Here is a 22765-nt window from a genome sequence, read left to right on the forward strand (position 1 = left end):
ATAATCTCAGCACCTCACAGGATCTAGGTCCACGTTTCCCATATGAAACTTTAATAAAGGGTGTAAAGTACTAAAAGCCCAAAATACAATCTAATTCAAATATGTCACATTTAATTGCAGAAATCTATATCACAGCTCCTATTTATATCATAATAGGGGATTAATCACCAGCTGTGCTGTTTCTCGGCTGTTGATTATGACTTATTTTATTTATACAGGTTGCTGTTGAAACATACCAAGATAAATCTAGTATTAATGTGGCTGCCTTACTTTCTTAGACAATCATTTTAAATCCAAATCTTGTGTCCCTTGTTATTGGTTTACCAACATATCCTCCTATCTAATTCTATTTATGTTGATTTTCGGATTAAAACATCTTCATAAGAGCCTACAGGTATTTGTAAAGCTGGATTTAATTATGTCATTTTGCAGAAAATCTTACTAGGTGTAAGTGGCTCTTGTAACTGAAATAGGGAATCAGTTCCTTGAGGCCCAGTCCTGCAACTTTTACATGCACAAGTAGTTCTTTCTTATACGCGTAGTCCTGTAAGGGACTAACCAGAAGAAAGTGGGCTTGCAGGATGGGACATTTTTTGCTGATAATAGAGGTTCCTGTTGTTCTTTCCTATCATGTTATATTTTTACACTGGTGTAACTAAGAGGAAAATTTGGCCCTGCTTTTATATAACTATATTGAAATATTAAATAGATTTTTATAAAATGCCATAAAACTTTTTGTTTTGACAAACACGTTACAATTAATTATATAAGTAAACTAAAATTGAAGCTGCTAAAGAACAAACTAGACAGTTTTCTCTGGCTACCTGAGATTGAGGTATAATTATGCCTTTCTACATCTCCTGGAAGTATGTTTTTAATTAATAAGGTACTTCTTGAGTCTCTTCATTTATCAAGGGAAGTCATCAGGGTAAAATTTTCAAAAGCATCTAAATCCCATTTTTCAAATTGACATATGCACTTAAGAATCTATGTATCGTTGACTTTCAGTTCGACTTAGACCTCTAAGTACATGAGGCACTTTTAAAAATTTCATTCAATGTCACTTACTACTGAATGTCAGTCATATCTTATATGCTCTGAACAGTAATAAAATCATAATTCATTTTAGATTTGCAGTGTGGAAATACTTGTATGACCATTTTTACACTAGACAATGAGTGAGGTTCATATAAATAGACTAAAGTCTGAGCCATTGTGTTGCTTACAATGCATGCTATTATATTGCATATTATTGAAACTAATATGCTAGGGAATCTATTTTGCTTTTTTGTGCAGGCAATATCCGAATATTTAATACATATGTTATGCCGGCAATATCCTTATTAATTACATGTTCATAGAAGTTTTACATGTGCTTCAAGAGGAGAAACAGACTCTTTAGTTAAAAGTGATGTTTGGCCTTTGATTGTATGGTTGCCTGACTAAGTCCTGATGCATAAACTACATCTTCTGTACGTAAATTATACAAGCCAAACAGCAATCTGTTAATGAGCACATCACAGAATTAGGCAGAAAAAACTATTAAAAGAAAACTGCATCCATTTTGCTTACCGTTGCAGTCTGAAAGTTCACAGTGTTAGACATGCTCCTCATTATGAATAAAGTGTAAACTGAATTTTTAAATAATCTGTTTAATTACAAATTGGCATTTCTCAGGCTACTGTTGCTGATTGATATCTTGCTAAAAGGGATATTTTACTGCCAGCTTCCAGGGTAGGAAGTGGATCTTTTCCATCCTGCTTTAGTACTGGGCAAACATCCATAATAACAATATCAGTGTTTAAAGTTTTTTTTTTTTTAATATTACCCATTGAGCTTTTTATGATGGATAAACCCAAATTAAATCAGGGTGAGTGCTTTTGTGATAGTCTCTGCCACTGGTTTCCTACACTCTGTCTCACCAGTTCCAGTGCTGTATATCATTTATCTGCAAAAGGAATGCAGCCAGAAAAAATAACATCCAAACCTCAAGTTTTAAAAAGGATCTGACATACAGGAGGGCTGGCAAGAAGCTGAAGGTTATGACAGGTGCACGTATTCACTGGCTACTGGTACACAGTGCTTATCTGAATTCCTTCAAACCTCATTGGTCTCAAAATCAAGGTAGAACTGCTACAAGAATGCCTTTCACCCTTTGGCTACTTCGGGACAGATAAAACGAGTGACACACACACACGTTGCAGAGCCACTTCTTAACCAATTACACTTTACTCTTTGGTCTAGTCTATACTACCGCTTAGGTCGATGTAAGTTACATCGCTCAATAGTGTGAAAAAAATCACCCCCGAGCGACATAACTTACATCGACTTAATGTGGTGTGTACACCGCGCTATGTCAACAGGAGACGCTCTCCCACCAACTTAGCTTCTGCCTCTCAGGGAGATGGAGTTCTGAAGTCAATGAGAGAGCGCTCTCCCATCGACTTATCGAATCTTCACCAGATCCACTAAATTGACGCCGCTGCATCGATCGCAGCAGCACTGATTTAGCTGGCCAGTGCAGACAAGCCCATAGACAAATACAAGAAAGACAGAGGTCTGTGGAAAAATAACAAAACCCACACAAACATCCCTGCCTCATTTTCCTCACCCCTTCAGAGCCCTCTGGGTCTTAGTCAGTGTTCTTCTAGCAGGTCCAGGATTCTTTCTTTCCTCCTGGGCAGCCTTATCTTCTTGTTGTGGTCTCCTTCCCCCTTGCTGAAGAAAGTCCTTTTACAAAGTTTCAGCCCCCTCTCTCAGGTGACACCCCCAGGTGGCTTCATGTCCCTTGTCAGGTGATTCATTGCTTAGTTAACTTCCACTTGGGACACTGGTTGTTCTGGGCTGCAGCCAGCTCATTGTTCTAAAGGTGCTTCCATTTGAATGGAAGATCGATAATGTTAATGACTCTTGCTTGCTCTCCGTCGTTAGTCTGTTGCTAGGAGCACAGGGAATGTCTGCTAATGACCCCGATAGCCAAGTCCAAGTTGGAAGTTAAAAGGCAAAAAGGAAGCACAGACAGTTTATAATCAAAATAGCATTTACAAAACAAAATGGGGTTTATGGACTAGATACAGACATACACAAATCTGTCATACTCTGCAAAAAAAAAAAAAAAAGAATGGGGAAGAAACACTGCCTTTTTTTTTCTTATTTTTTAAGTGAATTTAGTTGCTTGTGAAAGATGCCAGGCTCTTGGATAGTCTCAGGGATTGATTTCCTCAGTTATCCATCGAACGAATGCCGAATGGGCTAGCTCCTCCTGCCGCAAGCCTGAACTGACTGAAAGAGAAAGTTCAAGCCCCAGTGCCTGTTCTCTCCTTGGACTGTGTTTTGATACCGCCAGGAAAAGTGTTATAAGAGATTTTTAGGCAATCTCTTGGCAAATTTTAAACAATATGTATCAAGAGTCAGAGCAGAAATTAAAAGGAAACAAAAACGAGTCTAAAGGTAAATAGTTTTACACTTTGAAATTTACAAGCAATAGTGAATGTGATAGATTGTAATGGGATTCATCTGGATGCCAGATGCAGAATTATTGTTAAGTGACTAAAGACATAGCAGAAAGGGGACCTACAATAGAGACATTTTTCCAAAATTTCCCACTGTTGCTAATCCTGTTTCAGCTCCAATAAGGTTAGCAATAATGGGAGCCTTAGTGTAGGCCACTGGGTGCCAGAGGCATTTTTAACAACCTGTTAATTAGATTTCCTCTTAGAAGGAATAGATGATGCAACATTAAAAATGTTTGTGGCCTATCTAACCAAGGACTCCCAATGTTACTACCACCAGGGTGCCTGAATCAACATAAGCAACTGCTACAGACAGGGCTTAAGAAATCTGACGCAAGCTATATGATGACATACTGTAGTTGCTGTTCATGAATGAGGGTAGGAAAAGATTATTTGGAGACATTTTTTAGACTTCACGTAAAACAAAAAGACAAAAAAGCCAGTTAATGTTTCCCTTTTGTTTTAAGTCCAAGTAATTTTTATACAGGGACAGAGGAGATAAGATATTTTGCATTTCAGTAGATTAAATACAAACTTAACTTCATGTCAGCTCGTGGCAATTTGTTTAGAAACACGCATGGAATAAAATTAATTGTGTGAGCCTCCCCAAACCATCTCTGATTACAGTGTATAACTTAGGAAGGGTATGTACCAGCGCAGCCCAATAATAAAATATTTGCAGGTTCTAAATTAAATTCTTTTGCAGATTGAAGGAGATGTCACCTTCCTGTGTGTGTTTAGAATATCCTAATTCTAGCCTATGCAACAGGGAACTGTGACTGAAACAAGAATTTTTCATCAAGATCTAGAACAGTCTTACTCTTCAGAGTTATGCCAGTTACAGCAATTTTGTGGTAATAAGATTCATAAAGCAGGTGGTTAGACTATCAGTGATAATATTGTTTAAATGGTTCATCTTTGCGTCATCTGATAAGCTTCCATTGACTGAAAGAACTTATTGGGCATGACGTTTTCTTTTGGAGGCATGAGATGCATTTTTAAAAAAAAAAAAGAAGAAGCAGCTCCCCTGTTAAGTAAGCCCCTTTACTGCTGCTTTGAATTGACTGCCATGACTCTAGATGGATTTGATGGTGGTTAATTGTGGAACATGCTTGCTTTCTCACAACTCTGAAGATGGAGAGTTTTACCCTTCACCAAAATTCAGTTCTGTCCATTCTTGTTCTTCAGCACTTCTGTACCAAAATGCACTGGCTTCAGTGGGCATCGAGGTATTCGGTGAGCACATATTCAGAACGCTGGGTGAAATGATAAGCAAACTAACATAACTCTTTAACCGGTTGGAGTGTTTTCCTGTTTGTGTTGGTAATAAACTGAACAAATAGCCTTGTGAACACTGTAGTCAGTGTCCTGCGCATGCAGTTTTTATTTAAAACATAAGGCATCTTGTGCCCAAGACAGAAAAATTCTTTGCAGCTTTACTTACACTTTATTACTATTATTATTTCTGCTAGTTCTCTACAAGATAATTGGGAACACGGTATAAGTGAACTGTGTCCAAAGTAGCATATGAACCATGCATCTCATCACTTGAGTTCTCTCTACTCCTCTTCAGCCCTACCCCAGTTTGCATTAGTGTTTGATAATGCAGACAAGACCTTCATATGAACCATCTGTTCCCAGGTTAGAAGGTGGTGCAGAGTGGTATATCATCCTTGAAGGCTGAATGCAAACATGCCCATTAAATGTAATGTAAAGTAGTGCAGACACCCTACAGAAGTTAGCAAAGAGGAAAGGAGCAGGTATAATGGGAAGACATTTTCACAGGACTGGGAGTACTGGCACACACCGCCCAGTATAGCACTGTACCACTAACATCATTGAGGTAACCTGATTTGCCCTTAAGTTCCTTTAGGCTTCTCCAGAGGATACGAAGTCCAGTGTTCTCTGAGTGTGAATTCTCTGTTTCTTCCAGCCAAGCTAATTTTGTTGTGCTCCTTCCATTCCTCCATCCCCTTTTACTTGCAAGTAATGCTGCTTTGCTCTGAGTGTTTTCTGCCCTCCTCAATACTGCCCTCAACTTTGCCATGAAAACAGCTCTTCGTGTTTGTTCTGACTGAATCGCTTTCTGCGTGGAGCTGATATAAACAACTATACCTCTTAGTTGGCCTTTATGAGACGAGAGGTTTCCCTGTCTCTGAAATAGAGCCAGTTGTGTCCAGCCACCTCCACTCCAGGCCTTTATAACTCCTTCCTTTGGCAGACACAACTTGCCTCTCCAGGCTCTCCATCTTTCTGTTGTCTAAGAAATTTCACATAGTCTCGATGTGTGGTTTGAAATAAATGTCTTGCAGAGCTGATTTCATGATTGGAAGCTGCTTTAGAATTCAGTATCATTTCAATAACCTTGCAGGGTCCGAGATCCCAGGCTCCAGCTCGAGCTGGAATGTCTACACTGCAGTTAAACAGCCTCTTAGTTTGAGCCCCCACGAGCCCAAGTCAGCTGACAGAGGCCAGTCACAGTGTAACTGCAGTGTAGACATACTCTTTGAGACCCAGAAAATAGTATGCTAAACGTGTACCTACTAAACAAACAGGATAGAATTCCACCAGGCTTAATTTACAAAGGGGTCTGCTCATGTTCAAAACAAGCTAGTCTCTCAATACTCCAAATGGGAGTTATGATGCATTTGGGTTAGTTTTTCTTTGAGGCAAGACCAAGTATTAAGAAAGTACATTGTTGTGAACAATGACATACTCATGTGAGGTCCAGCTGAAAAAGAGCTCGGAGTCAAAATTCATAGGTGCATGCTGTAGAATCAGGCTTGGCAGAATTCAATTTTTATTTTTTCACCATTTCGACAGATATCAATGTTTATTTTAAAGTGTTTTTCCTATTTTTACATATTTAAATGTTCACAGTTGTGGGAAATTATGGGGCTTCAGACCATCGGGGATACAGACAATAATTATTTAATGACAACAGACACCGAGATATAAAAAGTGAAAGCTTTATAACCGTTGAAACTCAAATTGTCAACATCACAGGTCAAAATATACAAAGTAAATATCCTTAAATTAAACTCTCATGAGTTGGCAAGCAGCATTTTTCTTACTTTGCCTAGCTGTAAATGTCAGTTATTATTGATGGAAGTATTTTTTCATCAGTTTGTGTGTGTGGTGAAATTGACATTTACTGATAAAAATCCAGTCCTTCCAAGCCTGTGTATAATGCTGCTGGTAATTGACAGATTCATGCTTCCAGCTTTATATATATGAGTAATTTTACTCACATGATAACTCTGTTGAACAAAGCCATTGCCCATCTACCGGAGTACCTGCAAGGGGAGGTTTGCCCCACCTTTTCCATGCATATTTGTGCTATATTCCTGAGCCACACAGTACTTCTGGAAAGAACTCTGTTACATCACAATCCTGTTATTTACTCCATGTGTTACACATTTTTCATTTTCTCTTCACCTTGCATCTTGCCATATGTTTTAACATCAGGGAAGAAAATTGTGTCCTAGCTACTTGTAAAGATAAAACGTGAGAGAAGTCCACAATATCTATCTGAATGATTTGCCAAGAGACAGCGCTGCCAGTAGGTGTCATTGATGGGTTTTCATCTAATTATATTATTTTTTTCCTTTTTCTCTTTTAGTGTGGCAAAGGTGCTGAAAACTTCGACAAATTCTTTACTCGAGGACAACCAGTGTTAACACCGCCTGATCAGCTGGTCATTTCTAACATAGACCAAACAGATTTTGAAGGGTTCTCCTATGTCAACCCACAGTTTGTACACCCAAGCTTACTAAGTGTAGTATGAAGCTGATAGACATGAACAAACCACACAGTGGAAAATGGACCTTTGCCCTAGAATTTTTAGGCCTTTGCCTTGTTGGTTTCAGTTGGGCCTGGAAATTGTAGAGTAAAAAGTTCAGGAGGAGGGGGAGGGAAAAGGACACTCATTCAGGATTTGGCTTTGCAACAAAGAGAAGTTGTCTTAGTAGGAGCTCATGTAATATACAGTGCCCATTTATTCACACTACTGGCTGTAGGGTTACTCTTATGAAGTCAGCCATTTTTGGTCTATTTTAATATATTTGCATAGTTTCTATTGACCTTTTCCAATTCCCCTCCAGCACTGGAAAAGCATATTAGAAAGAATGAAACAGCATCAAGTAGACTGAAAAAAAAGAAACCCCCCTTAAAATGGAAAGTCTTCAGTCCTTAAATGTGGATAGCATGGAATGTGAGCCCTCGGCCCTGAGGGACTACTCTTCCTTTTGGTCTTCCTGAAGAAACAGCACAAGTGACTGGAAGGGAGGGGTAGCTGGGGGGCGGGGAGGAGCACTGTGTAAGATTGCTCAAAGCAAGACGTGTCAAAACTACTGCTTTTACGTACCAGGTTGGTTTTTTTAAGGAAATAAAGTCGGACTCTTGGGCTCTGAGACTCACTTGCAGACACAAATTTAAACAGATTTTCAGTAGCAGCCAGATATTTAGGACTGATGGTAACTAGCACGCAGGGCAAATATTAGCTCAAGGATAAAATTGCATAATTAATAGTAATAAAAATAATAATACTTGTGTTAACTTTAATCTCCATGAGATTATTCTGTGATCCAGGGTGCCATTGTTAGTTATATTAATTTAATTTACACCACTACTCAAGTTCATTGTTAGCCAGTTCTATTAATACCAATATTTTGCTATAAAACTTTTGTTAACCAGAGTGTGAAACAGAACCGTAACCCCTTACAACCCACTCACGCTTATTCATTTAGTAGGCTGCAGAACAGGGTAGCAGAGGAGAGCACTGTGTGCAGTAAGTTAATGACAGTGCGGAGTTCAGAGTCACTTCCTGCTTTCCCCAGGGTAACTTAGAAAAATATGAGGGTTTTTTGGTCTAAATTCCACTTTAAATATTGGTTAAAAACCTGTGGAGCTGTAGAACTGAAATAAAAAGCAGTTAAAAATTGTTTTATTGGTAGAAGGGAATTTAATACATTTTGCAGATGCTTCATGCAATGAATTTTGCATGTTTAATAATAACCCTTAATAAGCAAATCTCTATTGACATAATCGTATCAAGTATAGAGTATTAAAAAAATTATAAGACAAAATTGTGCTATGTTTGTGAAGGTTCTTGTTCTAAATGAGCATTATTATTTAGATTTAGCTTAATGTTTTATTGCTAATTTTTTCTGTTTTTGTTTTGTTTTGTTTTTTTAGTTTATGGATATGGTCAATGGAATAGGATATGCTATTTTTCTTTTAAATGTAGATCTATTTTTAAACAATAATGGCTACCTGCAGGTTTTATACAAGATTCAATGATGCTTCTATTTCACATCTATTACTTGCAAAAAAGAAAATAGATTTTCTTTATTTGCAGTGATGAACACTGTAATTAATGCATCTTCTCTTGTAGCAATCACCTGGTTAAAATGATTGATATTTCCTTTTAGATCTTACTAGAAGATATTGATTCAAAGATCAGTAAATACTTTTGTGCATATTTTGGTTCCATGATGGCATGTAAATTGGTATAGTCATTTCCTTTTCCTTTTGCCTTGCTAATGTTAGCGATCTTAGACATATTTTGCCTTCCGGATGTGCATGTCAGTGCCAGAAGCATGTTGTCTCTTTTGCTGCATGCAGAGTGATCTACCGTTTTTTCCCCCAGCATGTAAACTTACTCTCATGCAAAGTAAAATATTTCCCATAAAATACTTATGAACGAATCGGAATCTGTAACGAAGGGTGCAATTTCCTTAACATCAGTTTTCTATTACAATAGATCATCTAAACTGTGCCAAAATACTGTGGAAGGGCACAATCCTGTAAACTGTTACTCATATGACTATTCCTTACCTCCTTGAGCAATCTCACAGATTGCAGCGGAGTTATGTCTGGGTGAAATTCAGCCATGTGCAGATGGCCAGTATAAAGCTTATGTGTCTCTTCTAGTCTCAAAAGTTGAGGGTGTCAGTGGTGCATAGTCCTCATGACCTGTGCTGATCTTTTGCACAGGAATGGATTTCACCCACAGATACTCCTATTGCAATCTCTGGGACCACTCTCATAAGAAAAGGTCTACTCATGTGAGTATGAGTTTTTGGGATCAAGCTCAAAGTGAATGAGTAATCCTGGGCTACTGGTAAAATGGACCATTTCTGAGATCTTAGAGAAGCACGCTGCAAATGAGGAGCACGATAAACAAACCAGAGCTCAAGCTATTGCTGAACTACAGAAACTTTCAAACAAAATTTAAAATTATTTTAGGAATAATAATTTAAAACAAAATCTGTGTCAAAACATTAAGTTATCTGCCAAACCTGAGAATGAATTGTCTTGTTTGTGTATCATACATATCTTTAAAAACATGGGTATGCAACATAAAGTATGTGGACACCTGTATAATTTCATGACCTTCTATATTATTGTAATCTACTAGCATTGAACTCCTGACACAGGCTAGGGACAGCAAGGCATCAAGCCACATTTGATGATGGGTTCAGTAGATTACTTCAGAGGCTCAGATTTAGAATAAGGGGCTGTTAACATCACAGCCACCGATATTGACGGGAGCTGTCATTAAATGTACTCTAGGGGTACATCTGCCCTGCAATAAAAAACCTCCAGCACCTAGTCTCAGAGCCTGGTCAACTGAATTGGGCTCGTGGTGTGCAGGGCTACAGATTCCAGTGCAGATGTTCAGGGTCGGGCTTGTGCCTGGTCTCTGAGACCCTCCACCCTTGCGAGGCTTCGGAGCCACGGCTGCAGCCCAAGGCCAAAGATCTATACTGCAATTTTTAGCCCCACAGCCCGAGTCCTGCAAGCCTAAGTCAGCTGACTCAGGCCAGTCATGGCTGAGCCAGTAGTCTTTTATTGCAGTGTTGGTGTACCCTTGGAGTATGATGATGGGTGTTAGGCAACAGAGAGACTTTGAAAAGGAAAAATAGAAAAGGATAGCAGAGCACAGGAGATCTAGAGATGAGAGAAGCCACTGGGGAGAAATGGAAGAGAGCCAAGCTGGACAGGAGATTGGTAGACAAGATATGGAACTTCTGTTTTCCTTACGTGATATCAGTGGTGAAGTGGAGCTATGGAATTTATAAGTTGTAGACCCACATTTTAAATGTTAAACAGTACTGTGCCTACTGGGGCATAGCATTAAAGGGCTGGTCCAACATCCAAACCTCAAAAAGATTTGCTTTTGTTCATTTCCTCAAGATCTTTCATTTTTATTTTCTTAAGCACTTGCGCATGCTCTGCAGTTGGTAAGGTTAAAAACAGGAAGTCATCTCTGATCGTGTTACCTCAAAGTTCCTGTGTTTGGGACCTCTCCTGTCTTCTTGTGTAAGTTTTTGTAATGCTAAAAAGGGGTACTGTGAACTCGCCCATCCTGCAAGAATAAGGCAGTATTGTGCAGAACTGTCTGAAAGTGACTGTCTAGACAAGTTATCGTTAATTAACTACTATACCTTACTCATGAGGTTTCATATGAGGCCTGATGTTAGGACCAGCCCTTTACACGCAATTTAAAAGGCACATCCAGTGATTTCCTCATGATTTGGAAATGCGTTATAGAAAGTAAAACCCTAAGTGTACGGCAAAAGTGTTTCTAATGCCATTTTAATACAGCTGTTGTTTATTTATCAGATATCTATATACAGGTGTGGCTGTCCAGAGAACTTTGGTTAACATGAGTAGTCAACGTTAAAATGACCTCATTTAAGTTAGAACCTTTCCCGTTGAGACAACAAAACCCCCTGATATCATGAGTTTGTAAAACTAGAACTGACGTTTTGTTGCATTAATATTTAGGTGAAAGTTTTAAGAGCCTGATTTTATAAGTCCCTGGATGGACTCTGCTCCTGTTGACTTCTGAAGGAGTTGAGAGTGCCCAGGACCCCCACGATTAGGTCATACTGACACTATGCTGCAGCAGTTGTAGGTGCCTGTTGGAGATTAGTTGGGCTGAGGGCCGATAAATATAGAGATGTCCCAAAGAGGCTGTTAAAATCTCAATTCATAGGGAATTTTAACTATTGAGAAAAAGTTTTGGCTTCAGGCTGCTAATCTGAAACTGCTTGCGATTGACCATGTTCCATTTTTCCCCTAAAAAAAAAAAAACCCCCCTAATCAACTGCATATTTTTAAAACTAGTGTGTTTTTTAAAAAAAAAATTACAAGTAACATATCTCTACATAATGTGTTAGAAACACTCTCTGTAGATGCAAAACTCTGTCCATTTCCCAGGTTGAGGCAAAAAGACAGCTGCATTAGTGGGTAAGCCGTGAAATAAATGGAGTCTATGTGTTCCTGTCTGTAGGTGAAATCCACCCCTATGCAGAGAGCTAGCACAAGCCTTGGAACCACTTAAGTCACACGTAAGCCCTCAAGGAATGAATTGGTTCCTAGGCCTCCTACTGGTCCTCTTCATGGGGTGGATTTTACTCTGTGGGCAAAATCCTTCCAGTCTTTATTCACGTCCTGTTGATTTCAGTGGGATTACTTGGGTGAGGTAAGGACTGCTACGTGAATACAGACTTGAAAGACAGAGCCAGTTGATCTGCAGTCCATTCCTATTGCTATCAACAGGAATTGCACATGCATAAAGAGAGAATACACTCCGAACATTGAAAATTCCAACGTAACCCAGGTTAGAAATGCGGGGGAGGAGGAACGGACATTTAGCCTTTAGACCTTTCATACTCTGCAGAAATAAAGGTTTCTTTTAGAACCTAAATACAATTACACTGTCAAAACCATCCATTAGTGAATAAAGCAGGGGTGGGCAAACTTTTTGGCCCGAGGACCACATCTGGGTGGGGAAATTGTAGCAGGGCAGGGGGTTGGGATGCGGTGTGTAAGAAGGGGCTCAGGGCAAGTGGTTGGGGCACAGGAGGGGTGCAGGATGTATGAGGGGGCTCACGGAAGGGGGTTAGGGTACAGGAGGGATGTGGAGTGCAGGAGGCGGCTCAGGTCAGGGGGTTGAGGTTCAGGAAGGGGGTTGGGGTGCAGGAAGGCTGTGGGATGCAGCAGGGGGCTCAGGGCAGGGAGTTGGAGTGCAGAAGGGGTGCAGGTGGGGGCCCAGGGCAGGGAGTAGGAGTGCGGGATGTGGCAGGGGGCTCAGGGCAGGGAGTTGGGGTGCAGGATGCAGGAGGGGTTCAGGCTCCGGCCCGGCGCTGCTTAGCTAGAGCGGCTCTGGGGTGGCAGCAGTGCACAGCGGGGCCAGGGCAGGCTCCCTGCCTGCCAGCCCCGGCCCCGCACCGCACCACTCTGGGAAGCAGCCAGCACCACGTCCCTGCACAGCCCTGGGGGGGGAGGGAGGGCAGAGGGCTCCGCATGTTTCCCGCGCCTGTGGGTACCTCCCCAGAAGCTCCCATTGGCCGTGGTAACCCGTTCCTGGCCAATGGGAGCTTTGCGGAGAGGTACCCACAGGCAAGAGCAGGGTGCGGAGCTCTCTGCCGCCCCAACCCGACCCCCAGGGGCTGCAGGGACGTGGTGTGGCCGCTTCCCGGAGCAGCGGTGGCAATCCTGCGGACCGGATCCGGCCCATGGGCCGTAATTTGCCCAGCCCTGGAATAAAGTAACCTACAGCATGTGTACACTCTGATCCTTTAAAATCCTTCCTGTCCTGCAGGGTCAATTCCATTGGAAAACAACTGAGCTCCTGTAAAACAAACAAGGGGAAAAGCCTCTCTCCTTGTAGGAAAGGTGGAATGTTAAAGGTCCAGAGTTGCAATTCCTGATGACACTTATGGGTATTGGTATTCTACTGTTGAGAATAGCCCACTTCCAATTGAATAGAATTGTCTCGATAGCACTGACCCCGCACTTGGTAAGGCAACTCCCATCTTTTCATGTACTGTGTATATATACCTACCTACTGTATTTTCCACTCCATGCATCTGATAAAGTGGGTTTTAGCCCAGGAAAGCTTATGCCCAAATAAATTTGTTAGTCTCTTAAGTAGTCCTCGTTGTTTTTACTTATGGGTATGTTTCCCTTCGGTGCATGCACATGACTCCAGTTAAACTGAGCGGGAGTTACATGCAATCATCAAAGGGAGAAGATACTCCATACTAAGCAAAGCACAACATTGGAAACACCAGTGATAAATCTTTGATAGCATTGGAAAGAATATTTGTAGTATTTGGTTTGCAATAGCTGTGCTAACCTGCCAAGGAATTTCTGGAAATGTAATATGATTTTGTTTGTTTTAGTCATTGCCATAAATTATTGTATATGGTTTTTGTTTCTTTACAAACATCTGTGTCAAATACAGGAACTCAGTTAGATCTGTGCTGTTAGTTAGGGAGACATTTAGCTACATTAAAAACTAAAAGACAGTATATAAAAGCCAAACCACTTTTTCCTTCAATTCCCTAAACTTAGAAACTATTTGAAATGTTTAAATGAAGTGTTATACAAAAATTGACACAGTAACCATGTCTGATTTCATATCAATGAATAGCGGTGCCAGTAATGATTGGTAATTAAATAGCCTTATAATGGATTATAGTCATGCACTAAAGCCCTCTTGTTCATAAGAAAATTGAGAGGGGGGGTGCTCTCGTGTTCTGAGCACAGGTGTGGGATACATGAACATGTGTTCTGATCCCAGGTCGATCACTGACTCCCTCTGTGGCCTTGGGCAAGTTACTTAACCTCTCTGCCTCAGTTTCCCCATCTGTAAAATGGGGATAATAATACTTACGTCCTTCACCAGGTATTGTGAGGACTACTTAATTAATGTTTCTAATGCACTTTTAACATGAAAAGTGTTATGTAATTGGAAGTATTATTATAATTTTTTAATAATAAATAAATCAGTTTATTCAGTTCACATGGTGTTGCTGGATATACCATGCTATTTATACTTTTATATAACTTTAGTAATTCTACTGAAACCATTTAAAAGAAATAACATATCTGTTTCTTGTAGGATCTGGAGTACAGCTTAGCTCTTGTTAACTGAACTCATATCACAATGTGAAGTGTTGCTTGCCAGTCGTGTAGAAGTCCGTTGCACTACCCATTTTCCAACTACTGAGACTTTTTTGTGCAATTTAAAAAATTTTAGCAGAATTGATTGTAGAGCAAAATTCCATATGGCTAAATAAAATTGACAGCCCAGCTGGTTTCTAGTCACGCTCAGTTATCTCTTTTAACAGGGGGAAGTGATCTTTTGTTTGCAGTTTTCCCATCAGTGAGGATTTTGCTCAGCTGGTAATTTAACTTGCATCTGTGAGGTGCTGGGCTCCTGCTTCATCCAGCTCCATGCTTAGCTACAGCGTCATAGATAGTTCAACTTGCAGGGGAAACAGCCCCAGACACTATATTTTTCTTCTATCTGTGATGACTGGCTAAAAATTCTGTAATGTTTATAAATCATTTTAAGGATAGAAATGCAAAAGCAATAGCAACAACATTGATCATGTTGCAGGCCTTAGCCTGCTTCCATTGAAGCCATAGAGCTGGATTTACTCTGGTTTATGACTGGTGTAACTTCATTCACTTATTTTTAATGTCCCCTGAAGTCCAGTGATGCAAGGGCACAATCCCGCTGCAAGTAAACTCAGGACGTTTTTCTATTGACTTCAATGGGAGTCAGAATAGGTGGTAGGTGAGATCCAAATCTGTTGCCCTTTTATGTCAATGGGAGCAGACTGGGCCATATATTAATTTTTGATTAGAAGGACCTGTCGTGAAATCTTCAGCTAATAGCAAGTTATTTTTTATAATTTATAAATAGGTGAAAGAAACAGATTTTAAGAACAATAATCTTTGTTTTTTTAATCTTTATGAGCCCCCATTTTTTTTTTTTTTTTTTAGAAAAAAAGAATAATTTGAATTGATAAAGTAACAAACTGTTGGGTTTTCTTCCCGGTTGAACAATTGTGCAGAATCAGCATTATTTGCACCCTTGCCTGTAGGGCTCAGTCTTGCTGGTCACTCTGGCTCTGATCCAGCCAAGCGCTTCATGGTACTTTACTTTAAGCACATGAGTAATCCCACTGAAGTTAGTAGAACTACTCACAGGCTTGTAGCTCAGAATGTGCTTCAGTACTGTACTGGATCCAGGGTCATCGTGCTCCACACCTTGCAGAACCGAGCCGTTAGCCCAGTTCAGTAAAGCACGTAATCATATGCTTAAGTCCATCTGTGCTTAACTTCCAGCAGCACATGCTTAAGACCCATTGAAGTCAGTGGGACTTAAACACATGCTTGAGTGTTTTGCTGAATTGGAGCCTTAGTGAGCATTCTTGCTGTAGTAAGGCGAAGAGTTAACGCTGTCGATTTATTTCCCCAGAAAGAGTTTCAAATGTATTCCCTTCTTTGAGTTACGAGAATGAATGTAAAAGCTTAAAAATGCAGCTCACAATACTTGTACTTTTAGCAAGATAATGTCTGTCTTTTATAGAATACGCCTGAAACATTTGAAATCATTGCATTTGTTGTGTTAACATTCTTTTATTTTTTTAACAAGGAATAATATCACCTTGAAATCATTAACAGTGAAGGATATCATTTTAAGACACAAACTTTGTTTTTATAAAGAGGAGAACATTATTTTCTTATTATTTAATTGCAAGATACTATAGGAAAATGTGGAGAGGTGATTCATTTCTCAAAAAATATTGGAAGAATAGCTGGCAAGATTGATGTATAAATTACTGCATTGTTTTTTCTTAGTTCTTTAACCTTTAATCTTTGTTTGCATGATATGCTTTTGTTAAATATTAATTGTAGTTTGAAAGCAAGTGTGTCTGAATAAAGATGCTTGATCATTGCTTTGTGTTCTTTTGTCTGGCTTACATCCTTTGGGGAACTCCAGTGACTGAATTCTTTACTGTAAAGTTAGAGGTGGACCTTAGCTCAGGTCCAGCACGTCCCCAAACTTTGCACTGCTTAGATCCAGGGATTTGGCTTAGCCAAGCTATGAAGTTCAGAGCTGGATCTGAATTTCCCACTATTACCAAAGGATCATTTGGTTGTAAATATCCAACAATTTGTGATATTTACTTACAGATTACATCCCAGTACTCGAATGACTGGACATGTCCACCATATATGTATAAAATCTCCACTTTCACCACAATTTCTTCATCATTTATCTGCATTCAATACAAGTACACATGCTCTCTCAGCCTGACTGGTGTGAGGTACCATGAAACAGTACCTTAAAGAAATTTAATTGTGCTACAGTCTGAGGTTGCTGGTCCTCTTTTTTCAGATCAACCCATTCCTCTGGGGTGATTTGTCCCTTCTCCAGTATGCCATATCTGGACACTTTTTTTGTTGTTGTTGTTGAAAGACATCGGCAAAGATTTATATAAATTAGTTATTTATTTTTGTTTCCTAATTGGCCAGATCCTGTTGCTTCAAAGTTAGCTTTCTGTATAAAACAGTTATTCTAGAAAGTTGAGAAATATAATGCCTAACTTGAAAGTAGTGGTATCATGGGAGAATGGGCCAGTTAAAGTTAGTTTTGGTCTCTAAATAAGTTAGAAAAGTTTCTTTATTGAAAAGTTGGTCAACTATATGTATTCCATCTCTCCCCCCATCTTTAAAACTCTGGTTCATGATTTGCATTAAGAGCTGAATTCTTTGCAATGGGTGCCATTGGCAAGGGAAAAGAATTTAGTTCTATCCCAAACCCATAGGGTAGCCTATGCTAAAGGGATGTGTTGTATACATTTCTGGAGCATGTGCTTTTTTTAATGTTGTTTTTCTAAAATTCCTCATGTAACGTTATTCCATCTCTGGTGCACATGATGGTGCTGATATCATTGATGCTTGCTGTCAGTGACATCATAGAATGAGATGCTGTTAAACTGTGATGCAGCAAAGCAAGAGGAATTCTTCCTCTTTCATCCAGATGGTCAGTTTCTTGTTCACTTTCATTTGCAGCTAGGATAAGACAGGATACTTTTTTGATCTGTAAGGAGCTGATCTGACTGTGACCCTGAGATTCTTTACTTTGGAATAAAAACAAACAAAAAGTGTGGCTCATTTTGAGTTTGAATGCCCATGAACGCGCGCTATGATTAATTTTCAAGTGAATTCTGCTGTGATGTATAATGATGCCCTACCAAACCTGTCTGCTTTCACCTCTGGAGCTCTGAGTGTAATTTTGAACCCCGTTGTGCTTTCTGTGGTGGCAGAGCAGGTGCATTTCAAACACTTTCCATTTAATTTTCAGCCAGCGCATTAAGAGGCATCGCAGTTCTCTTTTTGCTTTCAGTTCTCAGTAATGAAGTCTGTAATCCATTTTCACTCTCATCCTCAGCCTGCCTGTGATGTGAATTTGTTTTACCACATCCATGATGGAGGACACAGTTTTTCTCCTTCCAGCGTAATCTTTCTATTCTGCCTCCCGTAACCCTTGCCTGTCTGTGCTCGCCTACTAGTCAAGGCTTAATCTTCCACGTCTTGGCCAGCATAGTTTTATCCTCAAATACCAAAAAGCAATCTTGATCACATTATAATGAATGGCATCTCCAGAGACCAGATCTTGCCTGCAGCATTCTGAGATATTTGTTGAACCTCACACTCAGTTCCTTAGTTGGGTGCTTATTACATAGCAATAGGTCTGGCTGACTCTGTTCTCTTTCCCACACACAGAATCTGAGGCTCTTGTACTCTCTTCAGCCTTGATATGAGCATGTGCAACTTCTACTGAAGGCAGTATTTTAATTGAAAAATACCCATCTGCCCCCTTTCCATGAAACCTTCTGCACAGTAAAATAGTGAATTAGGGAAGCTGATTTGTCAGTTCTCAGCTAGTATAAATAGGAAGTCAGTGGTGGTGTGACGGGGTCCACTTACAACAGTGGCGCCTCCTGCTAGTTGTCATGGGGATTAGTGCGCCCTCTCCGCCTGCAAACCCACCTCAGTCCAAGTACCGCAGCATCCTCTTCAGCACTCGGCCCTCTGATCATGTCACCATCTGTGTTTCCCCCTTTCAGAGTTCGGTATCACTGTCCACCAGTCAAACCCGCCTGCTACTCTGGGTCCCAACCCAGGGACCCTGTAGATAGCAACTTCCTGCTGAGTCGTCTTAACTTTCTTCAGTGCTGCTTCAATTTCCTGGGCCACTTCCCAGCGCCCCAGCACCTTCTTTGCCCTATTCTCAGGGCATTCAGCCAGCAACTCCCAGCAGCCAGCCAGGAGCTCCTATGTACTTGCCCAGTCCCTGCCAGCAACTGCTCTGTCCAAGGTGCTACCCTTTCTGTAGCCTGCTAGGAACACCATCCTCACTCCTTGGGCTCCCCGCAGCAACTGACACTGCTCTGCCCTGCAGTCCCTTATTGTACTAGCCTGCTGGGCCCTAATTGGCTGCTTCGTGCAGCCTCCCTCCAATTGGCTGCTTGGAGGACTCGCCTCCACTGCTGCTTTCTGGGGTAGGGTGTGGCACGTCCCCTGAGGCCTCCGGATGTGGCTCCTTTTCTGCTGTGATGGGATCAGAAGGGGAGAAACCATCAAAAGATCAAAGGCAGGGTCTATACATTCACCATCAACTTCACTGTTTAGATTAGAACCTCGAGCTGCTTCATTCAGCAGCTGTGACAGCAATGTGATTTGAGAATGCTTGGCCCCTTCCAAGATCAGGTATCTAATATCTCTTTGCTTCAGCTTCCCCATCTGGAGACTCACACCTACTACTTCACTGGGGATGTTGCAGGGCTTAATTTCTGAATGTTCGTGAAGTCTGTGGAGATCCTTGCGTGGAAGGTGCTGTATAAGTAATGCAGTCAGCAGTCTCCTAGCCTTGCAACAGCTGGGGTATGCCTCCCAGACTACGTCTACATTACTGGCTAGGGGTGTGATTCCTCTGCTCTTGGGCACATGCTCACATTAGCTTGATGAGAGCTAGCGTGACTATAAATAGCAGTGTAGCAGCAGAAGCATGGCTGAGCCAAGCCGAGTAGAAACCCACCTGAGACCAGCTCTATAAGAGCTAGCCTGGTTACGTGTACGCCAGCAGGGGAATCACAGCCCTAGCTCACGGCATAGAAACAGCCTCAGAACTATTGCTCAGAATGCAAATTAAATATTGACCTTGTACCTCGTAACAGGTCTTTGCAGCCTGAGTACCAAGCAGATTAAGAACGGAAACGTTTGCAGCTCATCTCTACTCCACTTGTCGGCCGAATGTAGGAGATGAATTGAAATGCCCAGATATCATGCAAGCACATGTCACACTCTTCAGGTATTGGCAGCGTTCGCAGGGTCACTAGATTTTCAGGTCAGATAGAGCTCATTAGAAGCCAGTCTCTGAATGCCCTGTGGATTAGGTTCTTCTCTCAGGAAAGGTTAGCATGTCAGAATGAGAGGCATGTATGGGCACAGAGTTATTTGGGACTTCAGCTATTTAGGAGATACATGCACTACCCATGTAGATGAGGTATTGTAGCCTTACGTAACTGAGCTCTACAATGAGGATGTTTTTCACTGGTCTAAGTTGGTGGTAGGGAGGAATGCCAGATACATTTTCAAAGCTGTTCAAAGGACGAGCATAAAAATCCCATAGGCATAAGTAGGCTGTATAGACACAAACACTTCCAGGAGCTGACTGAGAAAATGTTCCAGAGCAGCCAGAATGATCTTTCAGTTTTCTGAGCTTCATAGGATATTGGATCTATAAAATACTTGTACTGCCTTCAAAGCTATAAAAGAGCAAAGCATACCTCCTCTTGGGACTCACTTAAAATGCAGTGGCAGGAGGCCATAGACTGATGATAATGTATCCTAGTGCTCCAAGACTTGATTCAAGGGAAGACTACATTTCCACATTCAAATGAGTCACATCTCCTTTGGGGAACATTAATGATGCCTTAGAAGCCCTGATAAACAACTTGGATAGCTGGGTCATGTTTCTCTTCACAGCTAATTTGTATGCACCATTCCAGGTGGCCATATAGAAAGTAACATTGGTTAGATTTACTGGCTGAATAGTCAGTTATGAAAAACGATCAGTGATAATTACATTCCCTCTTTTGCCCGAGTAGTCTTTCAGAATGGCGTGCACTTGCCTGAAACCATCTGCCCTGCATGAGAAGGAATACAGAGCTTATCACAGACCATGTACGAGGTTGATTCTTGCTACCCACCACTGTTTAAATTACTGTCAAGTGCAGCTCTTTGACAGGAGGCTCAGCAGAACTCTGGCTCCTTGAATTTGGAGACTGCACTCCAGCTGGTAGTAGCAGATGAGAGCACATCTAGAAACGCAGTATGGTGAGAATCAGAAAACTATCTTCGGCATCCATAATTAATTTTGTGAGGAGCTCTTCTCTCCCCACCCCCGCACCCCAATAATCTCGAGAAAATGTCCATAGTATCCCCCCCCCCCCACCTTACAGCTGAGAGGGCTTGGGTGCCACCATTTCATCACTCCTAAATCATACAGGAAGGTCACCCCAGAGCACCATGATGCATTTCAATCTCCGTCTGACCCATGAAGCCAAAATGGAGCCCAGGGATTAAACCTATTTCCCCAGTATGGTAGTTAAACTGAAATTTCTCCCCTGTGCTGACAGCCAGCAAAAGAGCCAGGCACCGCTTAAGCCGTCAAAACAGTGGACTCAAGATGCTTAGGACTTGTGCTGACCCCCTGCACAGGGGTGAATTTGACCTGCGGGGAATGCTAACCACTAAGTCAGTCTAAGGGTTAGGCTGATAACCTCTACGGCTTTTGAAACAAAATGTAAGGAACAGAAACTTCCAAATGAGGGGCTGAAATTACCTGATTGTCTGTCTCCTTTGGTACATAAGTTCCTCTACGTTGTGTACAATGCCAAGCGTGCTCAATAAGTAACTAAGCAATACATAACAAAGCAATTAGACTTGCTTTCTTCCAATGTCAGCTGACAATATTCCCTCCTCCACCCCACCCACACACAGTTTTTTAAACAAGTATACAACATTTTCACACACCATCCACACCACATAAGCAAAAATAAGCTTTAACAAGCACCCAGTTGAATGTATAAAATAGTCACTGGAGGAGATTGCCCAGGAGTAATGATAGACCAGCCTACATTATCAATGGCATCCCTATGGCACTGAAAATTGGCCTGAAAATCACTGGGAAAAAAGATACAAAATCATGGTCATTTTAGTAACCTGCACTGCCCCCACTCTCCACCCACACGCTATGAGCAATGTGCAGCTAAATAAAAATAAACACAGTGTAGGCCCAACTCGGGAAAGTATTTCAAGCATGGGGTTACTTGATGTGTTGTAAAGGGTTGCTTTCCCAACTCAGTTACTATAATATCGTTGTCTAAAAGTGCAAGTACATCAAAAGAAATGATGCAGGAGTGTGAGAAGGAGAAGGGAACTGACAAGTAAAGCTGAACAACTAATTGATTTTTTTAAATTTTATTTTATTTTATTTATTTATTTTGGTTTGGTGGCCAAATCAAAAACTCCGCAGAACAAATGGATTTGTTTCAAATAGAAACTGATTTTTTTTTGTTTTTTCTCTGTGGGACAAAAAACCAAAAACGTTGTCAGGTTGAATGAAATGTTTTGAACGTTGATTTAAACCAACATTGTTTTGAAAATGTCCTTTCAAAATAAAACGCCCAAAGGGTTCATTTTGACATTTTTGATACGAACCTTATTCGACACTCCAGAAATTTTTTTTCAGGTTTTTTTTTTCTATTCAAAACAATTCACCAAATTAAAACTGAATTCACCTAGTTTTGATGCCCTTAAAAATGCATTTTTTGGCAAGTCTACCATTTGCCAGAACAAATGTTGCTCAACTGTAGTGACAAGGACAGGCCCAATAGCAATTGGTCTAAAGAAGCCTTGAAGAAAAAACACTGAAGACTTTCTTTCAAAGCAGGGAGGGCTGAAATAAGGCAGATTTCATGAGGAAATGAGTCAACAGCATCTCCCTCTCAGGGGGTTTGCTAGTGTCAAGCTCTAGCTGCCACTTCAGGTGTTCGTTGCCGGTCATGGAATCAGCTTCTAACATGCCATCTAATGGAAATCTTGCTGCCCAATCCTTCAGGGCTGAAGAAGAAGGCTAACTTTAAGTGCGATATTGGAGTGAGGAAAAAACCAAAACAAAATGGAAGCTGCTCAGAGGGGCTTTAAAATCCAAATCTCACCCTCCTTAGCAAGGCCGACAAAAATTCATCTGTCTCTTGTCTTGATGCAAACTGCAAAACTAAATAGAGCAGAGTCTGTGATCAATGGGCTTGGTATGAATGTAGCCTTCTGCTGAGGAAGCTGAGTCCATCTCATAGCGCAAAAGC

The 22765-nt window shown here is 40.8% G+C and overlaps 1 protein-coding gene across 3 annotated transcripts in view; it reads left to right on the plus strand.

Moving 5' to 3' along the window:
• PRKCA (protein kinase C alpha) overlaps window positions 1-16281 on the plus strand; it is a 315613-nt gene extending 299332 nt beyond the window's left edge. For 2 of the 3 annotated variants that reach the window (XM_037914357.2, XM_037914355.2), the window contains 2 exons: window positions 4701-4748; window positions 7135-16281. In XM_037914357.2, the coding sequence (XP_037770285.1) occupies window positions 4701-4748; window positions 7135-7299 (213 nt within the window). In that variant the 3' untranslated portion in view covers window positions 7300-16281. The remainder of the gene's footprint in view (window positions 1-4700; window positions 4749-7134) is intronic. The other variant, XM_037914354.2, reaches the window with a different exon arrangement.
• The last annotated feature ends 6484 nt before the right edge of the window (window positions 16282-22765 follow it).

Source organism: Chelonia mydas, chromosome 14, assembly GCF_015237465.2.
Source record: "Chelonia mydas isolate rCheMyd1 chromosome 14, rCheMyd1.pri.v2, whole genome shotgun sequence".
Lineage (NCBI taxonomy): Eukaryota > Metazoa > Chordata > Testudines > Cheloniidae > Chelonia > Chelonia mydas.